This window comes from Microtus ochrogaster, chromosome 1 (genome assembly GCF_000317375.1).
Source record: "Microtus ochrogaster isolate Prairie Vole_2 chromosome 1, MicOch1.0, whole genome shotgun sequence".
NCBI classification, from domain to species: Eukaryota; Metazoa; Chordata; class Mammalia; order Rodentia; family Cricetidae; genus Microtus; species Microtus ochrogaster.
This window is the reverse complement of record NC_022009.1, coordinates 48806316-48827289: the sequence shown is the minus strand read 5'-3', so window position 1 is coordinate 48827289 and position 20974 is coordinate 48806316. Positions and strand designations below refer to the sequence as shown.

At 51.7% G+C, this 20974-nt stretch overlaps 1 protein-coding gene across 5 annotated transcripts in view; it reads right to left on the bottom strand.

Moving 5' to 3' along the window:
* Positions 1-3084: 3084 nt before the first annotated feature.
* The window catches only part of Mta1 (metastasis associated 1), a 38451-nt gene continuing 20561 nt past the window's right edge, over positions 3085-20974 (bottom strand). For 2 of the 5 annotated variants that reach the window (XM_005343633.3, XM_005343630.3), the window contains 16 exons: positions 16632-16749; positions 13286-13388; positions 12431-12530; positions 11955-12143; positions 9809-9883; positions 9404-9462; positions 8976-9091; positions 8523-8674; positions 8232-8421; positions 8011-8100; positions 6663-6815; positions 6452-6487; positions 5250-5261; positions 4266-4297; positions 3828-3979; positions 3085-3749 (listed from right to left, as the gene is read on the bottom strand). In XM_005343633.3, the coding sequence (XP_005343690.3) occupies positions 3599-3749; positions 3828-3979; positions 4266-4297; positions 5250-5261; positions 6452-6487; positions 6663-6815; positions 8011-8100; positions 8232-8421; positions 8523-8674; positions 8976-9091; positions 9404-9462; positions 9809-9883; positions 11955-12143; positions 12431-12530; positions 13286-13388; positions 16632-16749 (1728 nt within the window). In that variant the 3' untranslated portion in view covers positions 3085-3598. Of the gene's footprint in view, positions 3750-3827; positions 3980-4265; positions 4298-5249; positions 5262-6451; positions 6488-6662; positions 6816-8010; positions 8101-8231; positions 8422-8522; positions 8675-8975; positions 9092-9403; positions 9463-9808; positions 9884-11954; positions 12144-12430; positions 12531-13285; positions 13389-16631; positions 16750-20974 lie in introns of those variants that run through there. The other 3 variants (XM_005343634.3, XM_005343631.3, XR_003377303.1) reach the window with 2 other exon arrangements.

Here is a 20974-nt window from a genome sequence, read left to right as displayed (position 1 = left end):
CCCACCTCCCGGGCGCCGCCTCCCTTTGTTGCCTCGTTTCCATAGCAACGGCCTGGGCGAACAGAAGCACGAAGCATTGGATTCCGGGCGGGGCGCCGCGGTCCTGTCTGTGGTGCTGAAGGAGGGGCGGGAGAGGCTCACTAGTAAGCTGCCACCACTTCCAAAAACAGCCTAAGAAACCACTGGGATGAGTGGGGGCGGGGTGGAAACAGGCAGTGCGGGCTCTAAGGAGGCAGCAGGTGCATTTGCGCCTTAAGGTTCCTCCCCAGTTCTATCCTAGGAGAAGCAGGGTACCTGTGAGTTTCCTCTAACACCCCCAGCTGTGAGAGAGCCCCAAGCCCAGGACTACTGCTGGTCTTCCTCAGGCCAGGGTCTCTGACTCCCAGAATTCTGTCCCCTATGCATTTTGTAGGATGGTACAACTAGAAATCCTGCCAGCTAGATCCTGCCTACCACCTTGCTAGTCCTCAGAAACAATCCCCCTCCCATTTCTTCTTACCACTAGGGGCTTCCCAGTAGGGCCTCTCCTACTTTTTGATTCCATCCTGTAACTCCTGGATATAGGAACCGAAAAGAGGACCCAGGAACCCACAGACCTCTCTCTGAGCCTTTTGACCAAACCTGGGCATTGAGTCTGGGAAACAAACACCCTTTATGTCCCAGACCCTGATGACCTGACCCAGTATGGGCAAGTGACTCCAGAAACACCACTCCCACTGTCTTCACTGCTGGGCTGGACACTCATATTTCATTTCTCTGCCAGCCCAAGGACTGGGAGTCAAGTGGTCTCAGGTGATCCCTGGTTTACTACTATTGCTCCATGTGATGGCCTCTCCCCTTCCTTGCACACATATCCTGAAGCTACTGCCATTTCCATGGTGACAACAGCTCAGAAACGTGCTGCCCCCCCTCCAAGCCTGATTGACCAGCCTGACCAGCTCCCCCTGGGCACCTCTGGACACATGCCAGCCAAGGAAAGAGGCAGGTTTAGGAGGCCTCCCAGTGCCTTCCTGGACAGGGTCCCTCCATTCATAGCCAGGCTCCTGTTCAGGCTGGACTCCCAACCCAAGCATTCATTGTCTTTCCCAGCTTCCCATCTCAGGAGTCCTGCAGAACCTAGCTAACAGCTTGCTTAACCACCCACCCCTAATATTTGCAGTGAAAGACAGGGCTAACTGGGCTAGGCTCAGGTAGTCTTCTAAAAAGGCCTCAAGTGTGCCCAGCCCTGATGAGAGTGGCTAGGAACAGGGCCCCTCCAAAAGAATGGCACGTAATACTGGCTAGATGCCCAGGGTGAGAAGGGGACCCAGCAAGGAGTGAGGGTGCATGGGGCTGTCTTGTGTCTGGCAAGAAGGCACATGGGCCAATGACAAAAACAGTGGCCTTGGCCTGCACATCTGAGTCTGTGAGGGCAAGAGGGCAGTAACAGAACAGCATGAGCAGAGACAGAAAGGCACCTCTGAACACACACCAGCCAAGGGAAGGGGTAGGTACGGGGCTCCACAGTGCCTTCCTGGACATGACACCTTCATAGGCAGGTTCTGTTCAGACAGGACACAGGTGCCCTGTGCCAAACCATCTTACTATACCTTCTTGTCCTCCATGCAGTATGGAAGACAGCAGGATGTGGAGCAGGTTACGTTTTTTTCTCTATGGTCCCGGCAAGAAACAAACTATTTTGGAAATTATATTTTCATGTGCCCTGCCCTCAGAACAGGGTCACAGATCTACTTATAGGAAACCCATGGCTGGGTTGGGACAGCTAGGCCCTAGGCATGGCAAGGCCTGGGATGAAGGTTCTAAGACATGACTTGGGCAGGTATGCAGGCTGTTTTTAGATCAGGTCTTCCAAGTCAGTGTCAGTCCCTCAGGTCATGAGTGCCTGACCCTCACAGAATGTCCTCTGCCCATTTTCTCCGTCAAGTAGGGCTTCAGGATAAAGCCCACCAGCCTATGTTCACTTCCCGTTCTTTGCCTTGGCTTTGATCTCCCAGCAGCCAGAGGTGGACACATAACCCGACACACTGGCTTTGGTGCTGTAGTGGGCACTGGCTGAGGCACTGAGGTGAGTCAAGGGCCTGAGGACAAGGGAACTAGATCAGAAGGGGCTTGAGCCGAGAGCCATGCTCCCAGCAGACTCCCACATGGGAAAAGGACTCAGAGAAGGCCCTTGAAGACTGAACAGTCCTGGAGCAGTACCAGACAAGATGGAGACCAAGACCAACTGGGGGAAGAAGTTAAATGACCCTAGGAAGACGGGGTACATGTCACAGCCCTGTCCCAGACACCTGGCCTGTCACCCTGATAAGCCCCATCACAGGCTCAGGAAAGCAAAGATACCACCCCTATCTATACCGAGTGGGAACGTAAGTGGTTTCTATTTTAATCCCCCATCTGAGATTTCCACATATCATAGGCGCCTGAGTAGGGCAGGAGAAGCAGGAGGCAGAGGCCAAAATTCCCCACTGCTCCCAGGGAGGGGCTGGCTGACCCTTTTCTTGACCAGCTGAGGCAGCAGCCTGAGGGATGATGGTTTGTAGAGCCAGCCCTCCTTCCTCCAGTAGCTGGCCAGGCCTGCACCTGTCTCTAGGCGGAGATAAGATTTCTGAGCAGAAATCTGAGTAAATACTTGAGAAAAGCACACCTGCTCGGGCAGCCCAGCTTAGGGTAGCAGGCCTGACAGCTGGGGCACAGTGGGTGGCCCTGAACCTCAAGCTTTGTGCCAAGTCAACCTGGGTAAACCCCGGTAGGAAAAGTTGTAAGGCCTCAGGTAGGGTCCGCTCCCATTGCGGCACGTGAGTCAGTTTTAGCACAACATCAAGAGTGGAGGTCCTCACCAGTCAGCCCCTTGCTTCCCCTCTGGGAAGGGCAGGGGGCACTGGAGCAAACACCCGCAGAAACAGGACTCGAAGCAGTACACTCCAGACTGAGTGACCCCAGCACTGAGCTGAGCAGCATTTGGCCTGACCTGTAGCTACTGCCCATCTTCCTGGGCCTGACCATGTACCTGCCAAGAGGGGCAGGGTGGCTTCAAGGCCCTAAACCAGGAGAGCGACTTGGAGCAAAGAACACAGAAGGGCTTGCTGGGGTTTTCCTTTTTATGAGATTTTTTTCATTGTTTTTGTTTAATATGAAAATTACTTGAAAAGACAAGGGACCAACCCTGCCAGGCAGCTTGGCTGCTGCTGGCCTCACCAATCCTAACATTCCAGGTGTAAGTTACAGAACTCAAGTTCATCTACAAAAAAAGTAATAAAAATAAAATTTAAAATGGCACCTTCAACAGAACACAACAAAACCTTAAAGCCCACCCCGGTGAGAAGCCCTGTAGCAGCACAGGGCCCGGGCATTCCTCATCTCTGCTCCAGCCAGAAAGTAAACACAAAGCTAAAAAAGACTCCTCGGTGTCTTGGAATAAGTTAGACCACACTTCTTCCCCCGCATGTCCACCAGAGGAGCAGTTTCTCTGCATGTGAGGGCGGGAGTTGGGGCACTACGGAAACAGAGGGTGGGGTGGGCAGCAGTCTGGTGGGGGAGGGAGGCCGCCTGGCCTCTGATGGAGGGCCCAGGCAAGCCAAACGGCACTGTGGGGGGCTGCCTAGTCCTCAATAACAATGGGCTCATCGTTGACTGGTGCAGGTGGGGGTGGCCGCAGCGGCAAGGCCTGGCTCTGGCGCAGGGCAATGGGTTTGTAGGGCCGGCGGGCAGCACGCTTGGTTTCTGAGGATGAGAGCAGCTTGCGGATTTTCCTGCGGGAAGAGGTGAGCCAGTAAAAACCAGAAGGTGGTAGCCGAAGACTCCCATCCCGTCCCAGGAAAGGCTCCAACCTGGTCTCCTCTGTGGCCATGTAAAATACATCGTCTGGGGCATCAATCCAGTTCATTCGCCGCCGTTTGACAGGAGGCAGGGAGCCACCACGGATGAGGCGCACTTTGGTGGGGTAGGACTTCCCGTTAAGCAGGAGATTCCGACTTGGTCCCTGTGTTGAACAAGAGGTGGATATGAACACAGCAAGATAGTGCCCGGCCTTACTTTACACATCTCAGCCCAAGAGCCCCACTTCCTGGACCTCAAGGTTCCACAGTAAGGCACCCAGCCCAGGTAGGGAGCTCCTGGGGGGTTGTTCAGGCCTCAGTGTTCTGGGGCTAGGCTCCCTGTTAGCCTGGCCAGGCTGGGGAAGAGGGACTACCTGGGCCACTTCCCCATCACCCCAGAGATATGTTCACACACAGAAGTGTGCCAAGTCTCTTGTCACCCACTCTTACCATGTGCCTGGTCTGTCCATGGTTTGCCAGACCTGATAAAAAAGAACACAGAGTGAGACCAGAGCAGGGGAAGCATGTTCAGCACCCACTAGTGCAGGCCATTAGGATGGAGGTGAGGGATGATCCTTCCGAGGCCACCCCCTCCAGCCAAAGCCCACACCCAAGGGGCCTGGGGCCTGTAAGAGCTTCTCAGCTAGCCCAGATGGTCCCATAGCTCTGCCAACCCTGAGGGCCACCTGGCCAGCAGAAGATGTAGCAGTTTGGCTCCTTCCTGTGAGATGGCTACCCCCTCCAGCAGGCCAAGGCAGATAAAGTCTAGTGTATACCAAGCAAAAGCCTGCAGAGCCGTGTGTGCATCATCAGCCCTCTCCCTTCGTGGGGCAGTCACTGTCTGCCGGTTGCTCACATGCTAAAAGCAGTTATTCTGACTCCAATAGATGTTTGTAGGCTGAGGGCCTAAAAATGAACTGAGATGTCAACAGCATGAGACTGAGAGGCACAATCTAGGCTCTGTCAGCAGGAACCCAGACGGGTCCACCCCAGGAATCACTGCCTCCTACATCTGCTGGCACAGGTCTCTGAATGGCCTGGTCCCAAGCTGAGGACAAGAAAGGACTCCTCTACTAGGCCTAGCCAGTGCCACTGAACCCATGGCAATCTGCCAATCATCAAACACCCTTATTAGATTTTCAGACTGAGTCTAAACATATATCTCAGTTACCTGGGACCAGAGATCCTCCTATCTTTAGACTCCAAAGGTGGGGATTACAGGTGTGGCCTGTCTCTTAAGAAGTGAGAGCCTGTCCTATCTCCTCTACCCTATTCTGGCACCCTGGATCCAGCCTCTCCCCCTCCAAGTTCATTTAGCTGTCAGGTGCCCCAACTTCCTGGTCTACAGTACCCAGGCAGAGACGACCTGCTCATGGCACCTGTTGGGACCCCAACCCTGTGCCCACATAAAGCCCTACTACAAAAGCTACTTACCCAGGTAAGTGCCTGCCAGAGTGATGAGGTGGCAGAGAGAGAAGATACACACTAGAGTTAGAGTGAGCGGCATGCACATGGCAGCTAAGCCGCAAGGCAGAGCAGCAGGCAGCATGGGGCGGGGGTTAGTGAGTTAAGACCTAGGGTGCCCAGAGTTCTCATCCACCCTGTTTATGCAAGGCTGAATCCTGAGGCCTACCACCACAGCACCACAGGGTGGGGCCAGTCCATGGCTCCTAGGCTAGATCTAGTACTGAGACCTTGGTCTTACAGTTTCATGACACTCACTTCTCTTGTGGCCTGAGCTACCTAGACCACTCACAGAGGCAGCGAGTCCCCACCAGGTCCTGGTTGGGTCCCCACTGCAAGACATACCTGTATAATGGACTTTGAGAAATTCAGTGGAAGTGCACAGTTCTTTATAGAGGCCAGAAGCAAGGTCTGGGAAAGCTATGCCTGAACCCCTGGTTTGAGGTGCAGTGACATGCCAATCCCACAGCCAGACAAAAGGGATATGTCTTCCTGGGTGCATGACAGTTGGCAAGCTTCCAAAACAACCTCGAGGGGGAGTGTCCTGAGGTACAACTGGATAGTCACTGCCTACTGTTATCCCCCAGGCTCTTGTCCTGACAGCTTGGGAGGGGCCTGAGTGGGCTCATGCTCCTTGGCTAGTTTTTCCTGGCTACCCGCGGGTCCAGCCTTAAACACTAACCCCCACACTGACATCAGACTTGGTGCTATTCCTCAGGTCCAGAGCAGGCTCATTTCCCACAGTCCTTTCCCCATCAGGAGAATCTCAGCTAACCATCAGCAGATACAAAGATCATATGTAGCCCAGCCACCAACCCACCCCTACTATCCCCATCAGGCAGGGCACACAAAAACTGCAGGTAGCACTAGCGGCCCTACAAGCAAGGCTGAAGGCATGCGAGCAGTCACAGCGCGACAGCAGTGGGGGCACCAGGGCCCTCATGCAAGGACAGTCCACTCAGGGCTCAGGCCAAGGCTAGAGACCCAGGGCTCATGGGCCCTCTACCAAGTTCTAAGTCTACAAGAGCACAGGAGTGTGGGCTGTGGCCTGGGTCTGTGTGGGCTGCCCCTGTACGTGCCCTGAACCTCCCAGTCTGCTGGTAGACAGCACACACAGGCATCACGACAGGTCTCGGCCATGGCACCCCACCAGCGGCCGCCCCAGGCCTTACCCCTACTGGGCATCAAGAGGCGCTTCTTCATGTTGCCTGGCAGTGCCCAGGGACAGGAGAGAGAGGGAGAGAAAACACCATCAACTAAGCCAGTTGAATAAGGGTCATGTGGAGGTTCAGGGCTAGTCCCACAGCCCCCTGTAGGCCTGACCTTACAGGGCCAGCCCTGGCTTGGCCTCTTCACAGGGACAGTCCTGCAGTTCACACTCACCATCCACCCCATTGTGCTGTTCATAGCTCCTCTTGCCCAGGATGGTGGGGGAGCCATTGTTGATGACAGGGGCTGACTTGGCAGGGGTCAGACTGCTGAGCACACTGGACGAACTCTTCACAGGGTCAGGCTTAGGGGGTCGGGGATGGGTCTCTGTGAGCATGAAAGAGGCAAGGGCATTAGAAACAGCAGTATAAGAGGCTCCATGCAGTAATAATACCTTCCACTCTGAAGTCCCACTGACTAGGCTGGAAAGAAGCGGTCACTGTCTACCAGAGCAGCCTGAAGCTGGGGATCAAAATAGCAGCAGGGCTACCTAGGATATCTTCAGGAGGGATGACAGCCAAGCAGAGTCCAGCTGGGTAAGTGCTAAGAGCTTACAAGATCCAGACACAGCCCATAAACACAGCAACCCCATCAGACAGCCTTCACATCCAGGCCACCAGGTCTGAAGGCAGAAAACTGGCTACTGGCCAGACACTGAGCTGCCTGGCAGGCTGAGCAAGGATCTGCCCCACAGAAGGCGGATCCTAGCACTGACCACATCCTCCTACAGAACAAGGGCAAGGCTGGCCCTGGGGCCTAGGACCCCGGATAGGGAGCAAAGCCAAAGACACTTGTGTCTGCAATGAACACACTTAGCTCATGGTTCTGGAATGTCCTTTCTAGAAGGACTGCTACCTCCATGCTGGAGGACTGACTCACACCCACTTAAACACTGCAAAAAAGTGAACCCCAGTGTCTGGCTTGACCTCAGAATGTGCCATTTCTAAATGGTCAGTAGCACTGCTTAGAGATCTCAACAGTGTCCAGATCAACACAAGCAAGGCACTACCCCTGCAAGGCTGCTAGTCAGAAGAGCACCTTGACCACCAGGGGCTCAAAAAGGCCTGCAGTGTTGTCTGATCGTTGGGGAAAGGCATCCCTGCAGTCAACCCTGTCTTGGTAGACTTATAGGTTGGGTTACACCTGGCATAAACCCTAGTCAGAAGTCAGGTGTGGTGGTGCACTCCCTTAATCCTAATACTTGGGAAACAAAGGCAGGAATCTCTGTGAGCTTGAGGTCAGCCTGGTCTACAGAGTGACTTCTGGGGCATCCATGGCTACACAGAGAACTCCGTTTCAAATAGGACACAGGGCTACTGGGTATGCCAGAGATTAGAAACAAAGGGCCTGGGACTCAGGACCAATACGGGGACAGAAAGTAGCACTGTTCTCTGTGGGTATTCCTGAGCCTGGCACAGTGCAACTTAGGCCAAAAGGGTAGTTCTGGTGATCACGCAGAGTTTCCGAGATGGGCTGCTAGGATTAGAGTTAGAAAGCTGTGTGCACCCCTCTGCCAGCTTACCAAGGTACCGGAGTACAGCCTCCAGGGGCTTCCGCGCTACCTGCTTCAGCACCAGCGGGCTCTGGGACGCTTCAGGCAGCCGTGCCGTGCCTACAGGAGGACGAGGTAGAGTGAAAAACTATACTCCCCAAGAATCAGGGCCCTGACCTTTACCCCAACCTAGACACTCAGCTTGGTTGTGGTTTCCGCTGGCGCCAAGAAAGGGAATAGGTGTGACTCACATTCAGCCTTGATTGCTGCACTGTTGATGGGCATGTAGGGGTGGCGTGCGGCATGCCATGGCCGTAGGATCTCACGGCATAAGCGCCGGGCAATGCGTGTCAACTTGGTAGTATGCAGGTAGAAGGCCTGCCTTGTCTTCATGGCAAACTTGGGGCTCCCACTGCTCCGGGCTGGGATGCCATGGGGACTCTGTGAAATGGGGCACACCACCCCAACACAGCACCGTGACTGGAGGCCAAAGACCTGAGGCCTACATGCAGCAGCTGACAGGTATGGCATGTCCCACTTACCATGTTATTGCGGTTTGGTCCCGGCCTCTCTCCATCTAACCGGGTTGGCATTTTCAAGCCACCATATTTCTTCCAATATGTCCAACAAGATGCGCAGAGGCGACACTGCATGTTAGGGGGACCCCAAGAATACCACTGGTAAGACTGTGTGGCTACGGACAACAAAGTTGGAAATAGACGGATTCTTAAGCAGAACCAACGGTGCAGAGAGCATCCCAGTGTCCCCACCACCACCACCATCCCACCCACTGGCCCAGGGCCAAAGCAGGTCCACTTTACATTCCCGCGGAAGATTTCCAACCCCCCCCCCCACACACACACTGTAGCCCCATTATGGTGAGTCATTCCAGTTCTGGGCACAGGGGCCTTCAGGGGCCCCATTAGTGCCATAACCACATAGTAGCATTTTCATGGCCCTTGCTGCCCATGGTGGGTGCCAGGTACAGCACTTACTGTAACAGCTCTCGCAGGCCCGGCCGGCCCCGGGGCTCTGGCCTGGTGTCCCTGTGCCATTCACTACACTGGCCTTGACACTGTTGACGCTGATCTGGTTTGGATTTGGCTTGTTACTGATGGAGAAGAAGGATCAGTCACAGGTGCCGTGGGGTGTCTGTATCCCAACAGACATCCCTGTACCCCTGGTCTGTTGTATTCTGGCTGCCATACTCCATGCCCCAATATGCTGAGCACTAAACCTAGCTTGACTCCAGGGTCAAAAGAATTTGAATCCTCATCCCTCCTCCCCAGCTAAGAAGCTCATGAAAAGGGTGACGGAGGTTCCCTGACTTAGCTCAGGAGGCCACTGACCCCAATGGATCCTAAGAGTCCCACACCCTCTGCCCATCTACCATTGGCCCCCAGGAAAATAAGAATGAACTTACTAGTTGGGAATATAAACCTGCTTTAACTTGCTCTCTGCTTCAGCTGCTTTCAAACGTTTCTTAAAACAAAACAAAGGGTTAGGGAGGTCACCAGGCTGGCCAAGGCAGCAGGGAGACCACAGGGAGGGGGACACCATTGTTTTTCCATCACTGGCTCCCTTGGAAAAGACTTGTGAAAATTTTGCATGGCCGCCCTCCTGGCCAACCTAGGACTAGGAAGTGGGGGTGTCAGGCTGGCTAGGGTTCAATAATGTCCCTTCCCCCCAGTCTCTGAGTCCTCTAGGGAGCGTGGCTCCTTCCTCTTTGCTCCAGTGCTTAGGGAAGGTATGAGCACATTAATGTGACTATATGGGGACTGTGGGGAAGGACGAGGTGGATGTGGTGTGGGAGGGTGGGATGGCCCACCTGCTGGACGTATCTGTCGGTGGTCTTCCACATGTAGTAATACTCAATGATGCTGGTGAGCGATTTCCATGGGAGCTGGGGGAGAAGGCGACAACATGGGTAGCAGAAACAGGACTATGCCCACATAGGTAAGGAGTAGGGTAGCAGAGGCAAGGGCAGTGCTGGAATATCAATTCTGGTCCCCCACTAATGACACAACAAATCCCCTCCCCTCCTTGTTAACAACAGGAAGTGGGTGGCTGACCTTCCCTTGAAAACTCAGGCTAGAACCTGACAAGAACTTGGTTCTGTCCTTACTAAGGACCAGGCATGAAAAGGACAAGACTGGCAGACCTTGTTGTCTTACCCTTCTGCCCCCCATCACAAGACAAAAGCAGGTCCTGACGACTGTGTCACCATTCTCAATGCTTTGCTCTTGTGCTCTTTGTCCTCTGAGCACAAGAGGGTCCAAAACGAGACGAGAGGCCCTTGTGGCATCCACAGCCAATGCTGTGCTTCTCCTTGGCGGGAAAGCCAGCTGTGCTGCTTCTCTGGGGTAGTTAACCCTACAGCTTCTTACAGATTCTTTATCCTTCCCCTTAGTATTTTGCTCAATGTTGAGGGCTGGGGTGGACTTTATCTTTCAGCTCACAGTAGTGTGTAAGAGCCCCTTGACCCTGCTCCTCTTCCAGTGCTTTCTGGGCCACAAGCCAAGTGACTGAAATCTTTTCACCTCAAGCTACTGTTTAAAAAAATGGCAGTTGTAATTTCAAAGGGCTCAATGGGCTGTTTTTGGCAGTGGTGGGGATCAAATCCAGGATATCGCCCATGCAATCAAGCATTATACCACTGAGTTATACCCCAAGACTAGGGCTTTGGTCTTTACAGCCTAGCATGGTGGTTAGAAATGTCATCTGTTTCTTTAGTATTTATCAGCTCAGCTTTATTTGCATGAACAATTGGCCGAGAGCAGACTCATGAAAGTGTGTTTTGTGGCATGGGGTTTGTCTGTTCTGTGGACAATCAATCCTGTTTCTGTATCTGGTTCACTTGATCCTCTGGCCAGTAGGCCTTGCTCTCCAGCAGGTGGCTCTGCAACCCTTTCTTTTGAGTCTCGGACAGACTCAGTTTATCTGCAGAATGGAGTCTAGAAATGTGCCGATTCTCCAGGGCTGTCCACCCATTGGAGCAACCATGTCTAGCCCTCCCTCAAATGCTGCCAGCTCTGTTCTAATTGTTGCTTTCTTTCTATCCCATTCTTCTAACTACTTTTTGTTTAAAAAGGTTATGCTCACTTTATTTATTATTTTTTGTTTTGTTTTGAAGACAGGGTTTCTCTGTCCTCATCAAGCTCTGGCTTTCCTAGGACTCACTCTGTAGACCAGGCTGGCCTTGAACTCACAAAGATCTGCCTGTCTCTGCCTCCCAAGTGCTGAGATTAAAGGCGTGTGCCACCACCGCCCAGCTGTCTAGCAGAGACTGTGGGTTCTGTGGGCTTCCTGGGGCTACGCCTTCTGACTGTCGGCCCTTCAAACCTCCTGTCCATGCCTATGCCAGCACTCTGCATGTTCCTGGCTCTCCCACCCTGGTCTGGACTTGCTGCTGCTGAGTTTGTTAGTTTTGTAGCAGGTTCTCATTGTTACCCAGGCTGGTCTCAAACTCATAATTCTCCTGTCTCAGCCTCCTGAATGCTGTGATTATAGAAATATTTCAACATGCTTAGCCTTGCTATTATTCTGACAGTGCTCCCAATGGACAACAGAGTCCACTCACTACAACCTCAAGGCTGTAGAGGTGGCCCAGCTGACTCACCTCCTTCCCCAGAGTGTCTGCAGGCTTTCAGTCAAGTTTAGCACTATTCAATCCTTTGGGGAGTTGGGGACTCTGAGGGCTTCGGCCACTCAGTAAAGACCCTGAAGTCTTTACTGTGATTTACATAGGAGCGAGGCTCAACTTAGTTAAGAACAAAACAAGTTCAAGCAGTTTTGAGGATGAGTCTGGTAAGTCTTGAGGATGCCCCCAAGGGAAGCTCCTACACAGTAGAATCCTAGCTCCTCAGTGAGTGCCTATTCCCAGACTGAAAGGGCAGGGGCCTGGACAGGCACAGGCATCTTCCTTGGTGAGAGATGGGGCCTGGCTAGCCACTACCACAGCCTCAAGCACTTACAAAATCTTGTTGAATGTCTGTGAAATCCTTCCCATATTTTTCCAGAGCTTCCTCGAAAAGGTTGGCTTCTGATGCTGACCACTCCTCCATCTCATCCCTGCAGAGCACCGGCCCCCCCTGCGGCACGAGGGCTGAGATGGCCTTGGAGATGTCGTAGATGTTCTTGTGCAGCGTGTCCATAGCATGGAACTGTAAGACAGCAGGGCTCCCTGGGTCCAGGCTGTCCCCAGGCCCTAAGGAGTATCTTCCTCAACCTGGGATATGACCCCCCACTCTTTCAGGTCTCAAGGTAACAATCTAGTGGCTGCCAAGGCCCCTGGGTGGGAAATCCTCCCTAACTCCCTTGGCATATGTTAGACAAATCTAAGGTGTACCAGAAGATACTGAAGTCCTCAGTTTCCTTGCTAGGACCCTCTATGCCTCTGCGGCTGTTGGACCCCAGAAGAAAGCAGGGGAAGTGGCAGTGACCCACTCACCAGGGTGATGTCTCGGGAGGCTGCTGCGGCACTCATGTGCAGGCTAGGCTGCCGCACGGAGCTGCTGCAATCCAGGGCCCGTGCAAAGGTGCCCACGGAGCTGGGGAAGAGGGAGATTCACTAACCACCAGAGCTGGAGGGATTGCCTCCACCAGGCAAGTCAGTGAGGGCCAGGACCCAAGTGGCACACCCACCAAAGGGTCTCTGGGGCTCAGTTGTAGAGGAGGCCAGGTAGAAGTTGCATGAGCAATTTGGTGGCATCTGAGTTCCCATGTGCAAATGAGTCAGGGTAAAGAACATACAAAAAGTGCCTAGATGCTGGTTAGGAGAATTCTCCATCTCCACTGTGTCTGCTGGAGATCTCTCTAAGGGGAGCTGCCTCAGACCTGGGAATGCCAAGCTTCACCATCTGTGGCAAAGGTAGACAGGGCTCCTCCTGGGCCATGCTGGAATTCACTTAGGCTTCAACTGCCCTGTGGGCTCAGCACTGGTTCTCTAGGTCCTACCTCCTTCATTCAAGCAGCCTCCAGCCACCCACTCAGACAGCTGGGAGCTCTTTAGCTAGATCCTAGCCTAGTCCTGGGAGAAGCGCCTGCCTATGGCTGAGATAGACCTCAGGGCACACAGTAAGAACAGAGGCCCAGACATACAGGTACACTTGGCATGGGGATCTGCAGGAACCCAGGGACATTTGCAGCCGTAAAAGGTTGCATCCATACTCAGGAAAGGTCTGAGCAGGAAACAAGGGCGAGACCATGGACTTCATGTTGGATGTACAAATTAAGGCTCCGTGTCCCCAAGACCCACCACCATGCTGCAGGCAACAACTTGCTTACCCCTGGTTATTGGACTCACCGGGCCACTACAAGGAACTGGTCAATCTGCTTATCCACAAGTGGATTGTGGGCTTCCCACACCTTGGTCTCCAGTTTTGACTGATCACGGCCATCCTCCTCACCTATGGGAAACAAGCATTAGAGCAGCAAAGGCTGTGGGAAACACTACAGACTGAAACCAAAAAGTCTGTCTGTTCCCCAGGCCCCACGGTATCACTTTTCCCCAGGTGATGGGAAGTGCTGACTGGGAGGTGGGGCAGTACATACACACATACACATAACCTACATGGCACTTGGCCTGGAAGGGCTTTACACCCTATACATACCCAACACCCGAGGCTGGGTATGACCTGGGGAAGGGAGGGATCTGTTACTCTGGGAGTTATGGGACAATTAGTGAAGAAATAACTGTAATCATGAAGAGCACACAGCAGCACTGAGAGTCTGGAGAACTGTATCATGAGCTGGGCCAGGCCTGACTCTAGGGAGATGTCCCAAGGAGAAATCCCACAATCATCCATTGTCTGACTCTCCAGCCAAGGACTACATTCATAATTTAATGAAGGTATCAGGCTTCGGAATTTGCATCAGATCCAATCAATTCCCCTTTGGTCCTTGGCATCAATGCACCATGTGTCTATGAACAGCCAGTACTTGAGTCCCTGCAGGGTACTGGGTTCCAAGTCAGGGCACGGAGCAAGCTCTCTAATAAAAGGACTAGATGTGTCCAAGGAGGTATTTCTGGTCCTCTTAAAGAGTTACTATCTCTAGGCCCTAAATCCAGGGCAGGGCAGATCACAGAGGATGAGGGTACTGAATCAGAAGCCCACCACCGCACTTCTGTGGGCAAGATCATGGACTTCACGGTCCCAGTATGGACCACGGTAAGGATTGAGGAGCTTGTATCATTATCAGGTTCTCTGGCAATCACAGTCCACTGCTGGATTCTATAACCTTTAGCCTATGCTCAGTGTTGTGGGTAGGTTTCTCTCTTGGTGTGGACTGCACTCAATCCCTTCACCTGGAGTCACAGCGTGTAATGCTTAGTATTCCAAGGTTCCAAAAAACTAAGATACCGGTCAAAGCAAATGATTTGCAACTGTCTGAAACTGAGAGCAAAGAACACCAGAGGATTCCCACCTACACTGCTCCTTTGAAATTTCCAACATAGTTAATGGAGGCAGGTATTCAATTTCATATTCAAATTCAAAGAGGGACTGTGGGTGGGGATGGAGAGATGGCTCAGCAGTTAAGAGCATGTATTGCTCTTCCAGAAGACCCAAGTTCAAGTCCCAGTACCCAAATTTCCAGTACCCATGTGTAGCAGCTCACAAACACCTCTGATCTCTGTGGGCACCCCTGACACATGGCATACACACACATGAATAAAAGTAAGTATTTTTAAGAAAGACATCATGGGAAGCAACTGCCTTTGGGTCAAGAGGCTACAGAGGAGTACTAGGAGGGAAGAGGCCACAGTGGCAGGCCATTCCTCTGGGGCCCTGAAGTGGCTCTCTTAGGGATGGATTCTCCTAGCACTCACCAATGAGCCAACAAATGCCTGGGACTCATGGAGCTGCTGGATTCTGAAGAACAGATGCTCCAATCGAGGTCCTCTAACCTTTGAGACCTCGCCAAGTTTCTGGTCCCTGTGTAATCTAAGCTCATGTAGATTTCACAGGCAAGGCCTCTCTTACTTTCCTCCATCTCTTCCCCTGGCCAGGCTAAGAAAGCAGATACTGTGGCTTCAGCCCAGGAGGCTGGACATGGTTCAGGACTGCTTATAGAGCCTCAGAGCTGGGCTGTTTGGGGAAGAAGCTGAACTGAGGCCAGCACAGGCAGCAGCTGGCTGGCTGTGGCTAAGAGGCTGTGCATGGGCATCAGGATGCCTAAGTGTCAGAAACTCAACCATGAGACAGAAGTCAACAAAGCAGTCTACTGAACATAGAACTCAAGAGGGAAGCACCCTTGTACCCAGAGAGCCAGCTGTTTGATAAGCCAGGTCCCACCCAGCTGCCACCCACCTGGGCTTAACACCACATTCTGAGATTAATAAGCACAGAAAACAAAGAATAAAAAGCATGAAAGGTAAAGAGAAGGACATGCAAAATGAGGTGAACATGTGCTGACTAGGGCCAAGTACTCTAAGGCAGCAATGCGCTGTACTAGCACAGCCTCAGAGACTATGTACTATTCTCTTAAATTGAGCTAACAGTTAGATGGGATATGGAACCTCTGACAGGCTATTGGGACAGAGCCTGAGCACTTTATTAGGGGACAAAGGCCAGGGTCTTGAGCTCATCAGATCATTCTGCTAAGGCTGCTGAAGGAAGATGTGGGGGGACCTGCAAGTCTCAGATGCTATGTCAGAGTTGGTGGGTGTCAATCTGCTCTGGCGGTGATAAAATCACTTCTGAGAAACTGAGTTTGATCTTTGTGACCTACCATTGTAGGATAGAACCTATTCTTGCAGGATGTCCTCAGACCACTAAACCCCTAAATACAGATTAATGAATAAATGTGATTTTACACCACCCCCAAAAGGAGGTGGTGTTGAGATAGTTCAGTATGCAAAAGTGCTTGTAGCCAAGCCTGACAATTTGAATTCAATCTCTAGAACCCACATGCTAGAAAGAGGTGATTCCTACACGTTGTTCTCTGACCTCCACAAGCACACTAAGAACATGAACTAATCCTGGGTCTCACAGGGTAGGTCTTCTGCCCTCTACACACCACACACAAATGTAAAAACTACAATGAATCAAGTGTGGTGGCTGCCTCTGTATCCTCAGCACTTTCAAGGCTGAAGCAAGAGGGCAGCAAGTTCAAGGTTAGTTTGGGCTATGTAAAATAAGTGAGACTCTGTTTCAAAACAATGGGGAATGAATAGGGCTGGGGAAATGGTTCGTTGGTTAACAACACTGCTCTTCAAGGGAACCTGGGTTCAACTGCCGGCACCCACAGAGCAGTTCACAACTGCCCGTAACTCCAGCCACAGAGATCCAACACCTTCTTCTGACTCCATGGGCACTGTACAAAAGTGGTGCACCAATACACTTGCAAGCAAAATATCCACACACATGAAATATAAATAAATATGACGAATGGGGCTGGGGGTGTGGCATGTGGCAGAGCAGCTGCCTAGCAGAAACAATATAAAATCAGTCATAATGAACAGCCAAAGGGAAATCCCAGATCACGAATCTAAAGGGGTTCAACAGGTGGCTCTTGGGTTTGAGATTTGCTTCTGGATTCCAATGTCCCCTAGGAAGGAGGTGTTGAAAGAGCAGAAGTCAAGGTTACCGAGGTTCCAGCTACAGGTACTACTTCCAGCTTCCTCCCTCCTGGCCCAGCCTGAACCTCACCTTCTTTTAGCAAGTCGGTGATGTCAGCCTGGTACCGATTTCCTACTCTGATTTCCCCTTTATCAGCCAGGAGGGTCTTCTGCTGTGGGTCGTAGACTAGAGAATAGAAGAAGAAATCCTGAAAAACACCACACAAGACAGGCATCAGGTGAGTTCTCTACCTCCAGCTGCTCTCAACAAGCGTGTATGTGTGTGTGTCCTGCCTGCCCATGACCCTGGGCGCAGAAGCCTCCACAGCAACAGAAATGAGGTAAGAACTGGGAGGGAGGGGCTGGAGAAATGCCTCAGTGGTTAAGAGCATTGCCTGCTCTTCCAAATGTCCTGAGTTCAATTCCCAGCAACCACATGGTGGCTCACAACCATCTAAAATGAGATCTGATGCCCTCTTCTGGCCTGCAGGCAGACACACAGACAGAATACTGTATACATAATAAAAAAAAACAAAAACAAACAATGGGAGTGAACCTCCTTAAACTGCTGCTGTGGAAGGTGCCTGTCTGGTTAGGAACTAAGAGTTTTTGAGTCATGACCTTGCCAAAGTCACCAGGCTTAGCCCCCTCACAAAAGGCACCGTCTTTCTGTCACAGCAACAATTTTAATTCAGCTTATAAAGGCCGGGCATAATGGGCATCCTAGCACTTGAGAGGCAGACCCAAGCTCTGTGAGTTCACAGCCAGCCTGGTCTATACAGTGAGTTCCAGAACAGTCAGGAGTATATAATAACCTATCTCAAATACCACCAGCAGCTTGTGTGGGGAACAGGGACAGAATTCAATTTATGAGAGCAACAAAAACCAAGGCACCTAGGAATAAATCCTACAGGCTGCAGGCAGGCAAGCATGGAGGTGCACCAAGCACAGAGATGGACACCATACCAGGCTGCAGCTTTCCATGGAGGACTGAGCTCAGTGCCTGGTCACTAGGCTGAAACTCACACTACAACCCGTTTCAACCTTTCCCCGCCTCAGGCTTTAGTCCCACTGCTCCAGTCTCATTCCTCATAGGCGTATGGTGCTGGTTCTGAGTAGGAGTCTCCTGGGATCAACTCCTCCCCATCTGACTCTCAGTGCTTCCAGTGATCTCGAGTTCCTGACCTGCACCTGTGCACTCTGCCCCCCCCACACCTGTTGTCCAGCTCTTCCACAGCTCTTGGGCTGCTGGTCCTCATCTTTACATTCCATCCCATGACTAGCAATTCCTCTGCCTCCTTTCCTAGCTCCTATTCTAAATCCTGCTACCACTCTGAAAATGACTTCTTTCAACTGCTGTATTGGGGCGTTAGTACCACATACAAGACCTGTCAATGACGGTTGCTGTTGTGATCCAGCTGCTTTCACTCCCCCTGACTGACAGTGGAACTTCCTTGTGGTCTGTAATTGACAAGGATGTTTGTGTTCTTTCTGGCCAGTGGGTCTCCACAGAAGGAGCAGAGGTATAAAAGGTTACTGGGCAAAATAAAGGTTGCTGTTCTTCCACCTGAAAAGAAGCCTCCGTGTGTCAATCCTAGCACCCCCCACCAGTCTTGGTATCCAGGCTGCGCTGGCTGCAGCAAGTGGAGGTCCCACCGAGATCTGGAAAGTGGGGATATGTGAACGGGATTGCTCCAGCCACCAGCTAAATTGAGGAGCGTATTGGGGAAGGTAAAGTGTTTTTATTTTTCATCCCCAGAGATAACTCTGAGGGACATCCTCCAAAAGATAAGCAAGTATAAAGAAGCGGGAGGGTGAATTGAAAGGCCTCAAAAGATAGAATGTATAGAGAGATATATGTTATTGTGTTGATTGTGTTGTCTTTTGTGTTCTGGACTGGAGAAAGACATTTCATTCTGGGAACTGCTAAGAAAGGCATTTTGACTTTAAAATATGGGTCTAAGGATTTGATACTTGGAAAAGAGGTTCTGCTTTTGTCTCCACAGAGGATGAGAACCTGTGGATTCATTGCAAATTTACATGGTCTGAATCACCAAGACCCCCTGAAATGTTGATGTAAAGTACTCCCAGGAATGCAGCACCCCTGCTCATCAGGAAGTAGCCAGACAGGTTGACGATGCCCAAATTCCCTAAAAGATTGTTAAAGTGGGGCCCCTTCAATGGTTCCCGAGCAGGAGCAGCAAGCCTGCTTCCCTGAGTTCTGCTCCACTCCATGCAGCAGTTTGGATCCAGAGTGAGTGCGGCTGGGGCCAGAAGGCAGCTGGAGCAGAGCTTTGCCACCACAGCTACTGCTGCCAGACTTGCTCTCTCACAGACTGTGCATACGGCCGAGACTGTCAACCAGCAGGCTGAAAGAGTCAGCAACGCTTTGGACATTCAAATGATCTTTTTTTTCTGTTTTTTTTTTTTTGTTTTTCGAGACAGGGTTTCTCTGTGGCTTTGGATCAAATGATCTTAATGGACATATTCACTTGGGCATATTGACCTTAAACCAACAAGTAGCTCTGGTTCAGGAGCAAGTGGACTATCTTTGGACTTTTCAACAGTTAATCATGTTATGTGTGTTACTCATGGCACTGTATTGCATGCAACTGCTGTTATGGAACTCAACCATCATATGAGAGGGGTTTGGAATGCTGCTTTTGTTAATTTTACCATCCAGTTAGTGCATGCTAGATGGTTGCAGCGCACTGGTCTGGCTCGTTGGTGCTGTCAGTCCTGGGGATACTTGGTTTAGGGCTATGTGTCTGGGTAGTCACGGATGGGTAATACTTTGGGGGCAGGATGTTTCCTAAGACGGAATATTAGAGGGCTATTCCCCATGGCAGGCAAGGTTATTATAAAATGGGGTAAGTTGTGATCCAGCTGCCCTCACTCCCCCTGACTGGCAGCGGAACTTCCTTGTGGTCTGTAATTGACAAGGATGTTTGTGTTCTTTCTGGCTGGTGGGTCTCCACAGAAGGAGAAGAGGTATAAAAGGTTGCCGGGCAAAATAAAGGCTGTGCTGGCTGCAGCAGGCTGCTTTTCTAAAGGGTCCAGCCCACCCAGTGGACAGTGTTGCTCTCCCAGACCTGTCACTGTTCAGACCCTATACCACTTCTCTGAATTACAAAAAGCATAGCCTGTTTCATGCTAAGTCTCACTAGTAGGAAAGTCTGGGTGGTCTGACCATACTAGGCATCCCTTTCATTGGCTCTTCTCTGTGGTAGGGGCTCCTCTTTTTGGTGGGTCCCTGTTTCTTTTTTTGGTTTTCTGAGACAGGGAACTTACTCTGTAGACCAGGCTGGCCTCGAACTCACAGAGATTCACCTGCCTCTCTGCCTTCCAAGTACTGGAATTAAAGGTGTGCACCACCACTGTCCAGCAGAGTCCGTTTCTTGAGACTTTGCCTGTGAGGGCTTAGGCCTAGGCAAAGTATGATTCTCAGAGACTACTGGTAGTTATGCCTGGTAAGCCACAGGTATGGGGTGGGGGTGGGGGGCTAGTTTCAGACACACACAGCAGTGAGGTGCCCAGCCAGAAGCAGCAGGAACCTGCTCCTCTCATCACTCAGGTATTGCATGTTTCCTAAACATCTAAATGGAAAACAGTATCAAAGAACACATGGGCTTTACCACCTGGAACCCTGCCTAGGCTGTCTGTGTGCCACCCTACTACTGGGTCTGCTACTGTGTGAGCCATATTACCACTGGTCTTTGGCTCACAAATGCTTGTGACTCTTCCCATCCCACAGTCAGCCTTCTCCACAGCTGCCAGCAGGGATCTTTCCAAAGTCCTCTCTGCCCAGGAGAAACATTCCCAGCAGCAACCACAGCCTCTTCCCTAGACTCCTGTGCAGCCAATAGTCCTCCACAGCCTCTTCCATAGGCCCTGCCTGCCTGGAGGACTGTTGGTGCACATCTCATGGCTGCTCAGATTCCTAGTCCTGGAAAAATTCAAGAAGTCTCACCAGAACACGTCCATGGCTGCTCAGACTAGTGGCCTTGCAGGGGCTCATGTAGCAACAGCTGAACCACCATGTCAAACTATTTCTGGGCTCTGCATGGCAGGAATGGGGCTATGGCTGAGAACATGGGGTAGCATCCCTACAGAGTAGGTTCACACTGAGCACTGCATTTAGTCAAGCCCTGTGTAAGGGTGTGAGCTGAGCTCAGGCCATATTCTGCCATTCTGGTACTTTCAAACTTCAATGGCACTCCCTGGAGGCATATGGTAATGGGGCCCTATCTAGGCCAGCCTGAGCTGGCTGTACATGGGAGCCTCAGGCCACAAGGCTCAAGCTGAAGTAGTAGAACCCTAGAGGCTGGGTCCCAGGGACGATGATGGTGGTGGAGGTGATGTTGGTGGTAGAGGTGGCAGTGGTGGAGGAGGAGGTGGCGGTAATGGAGGAGATGGAGGTGATGATGATGGAGG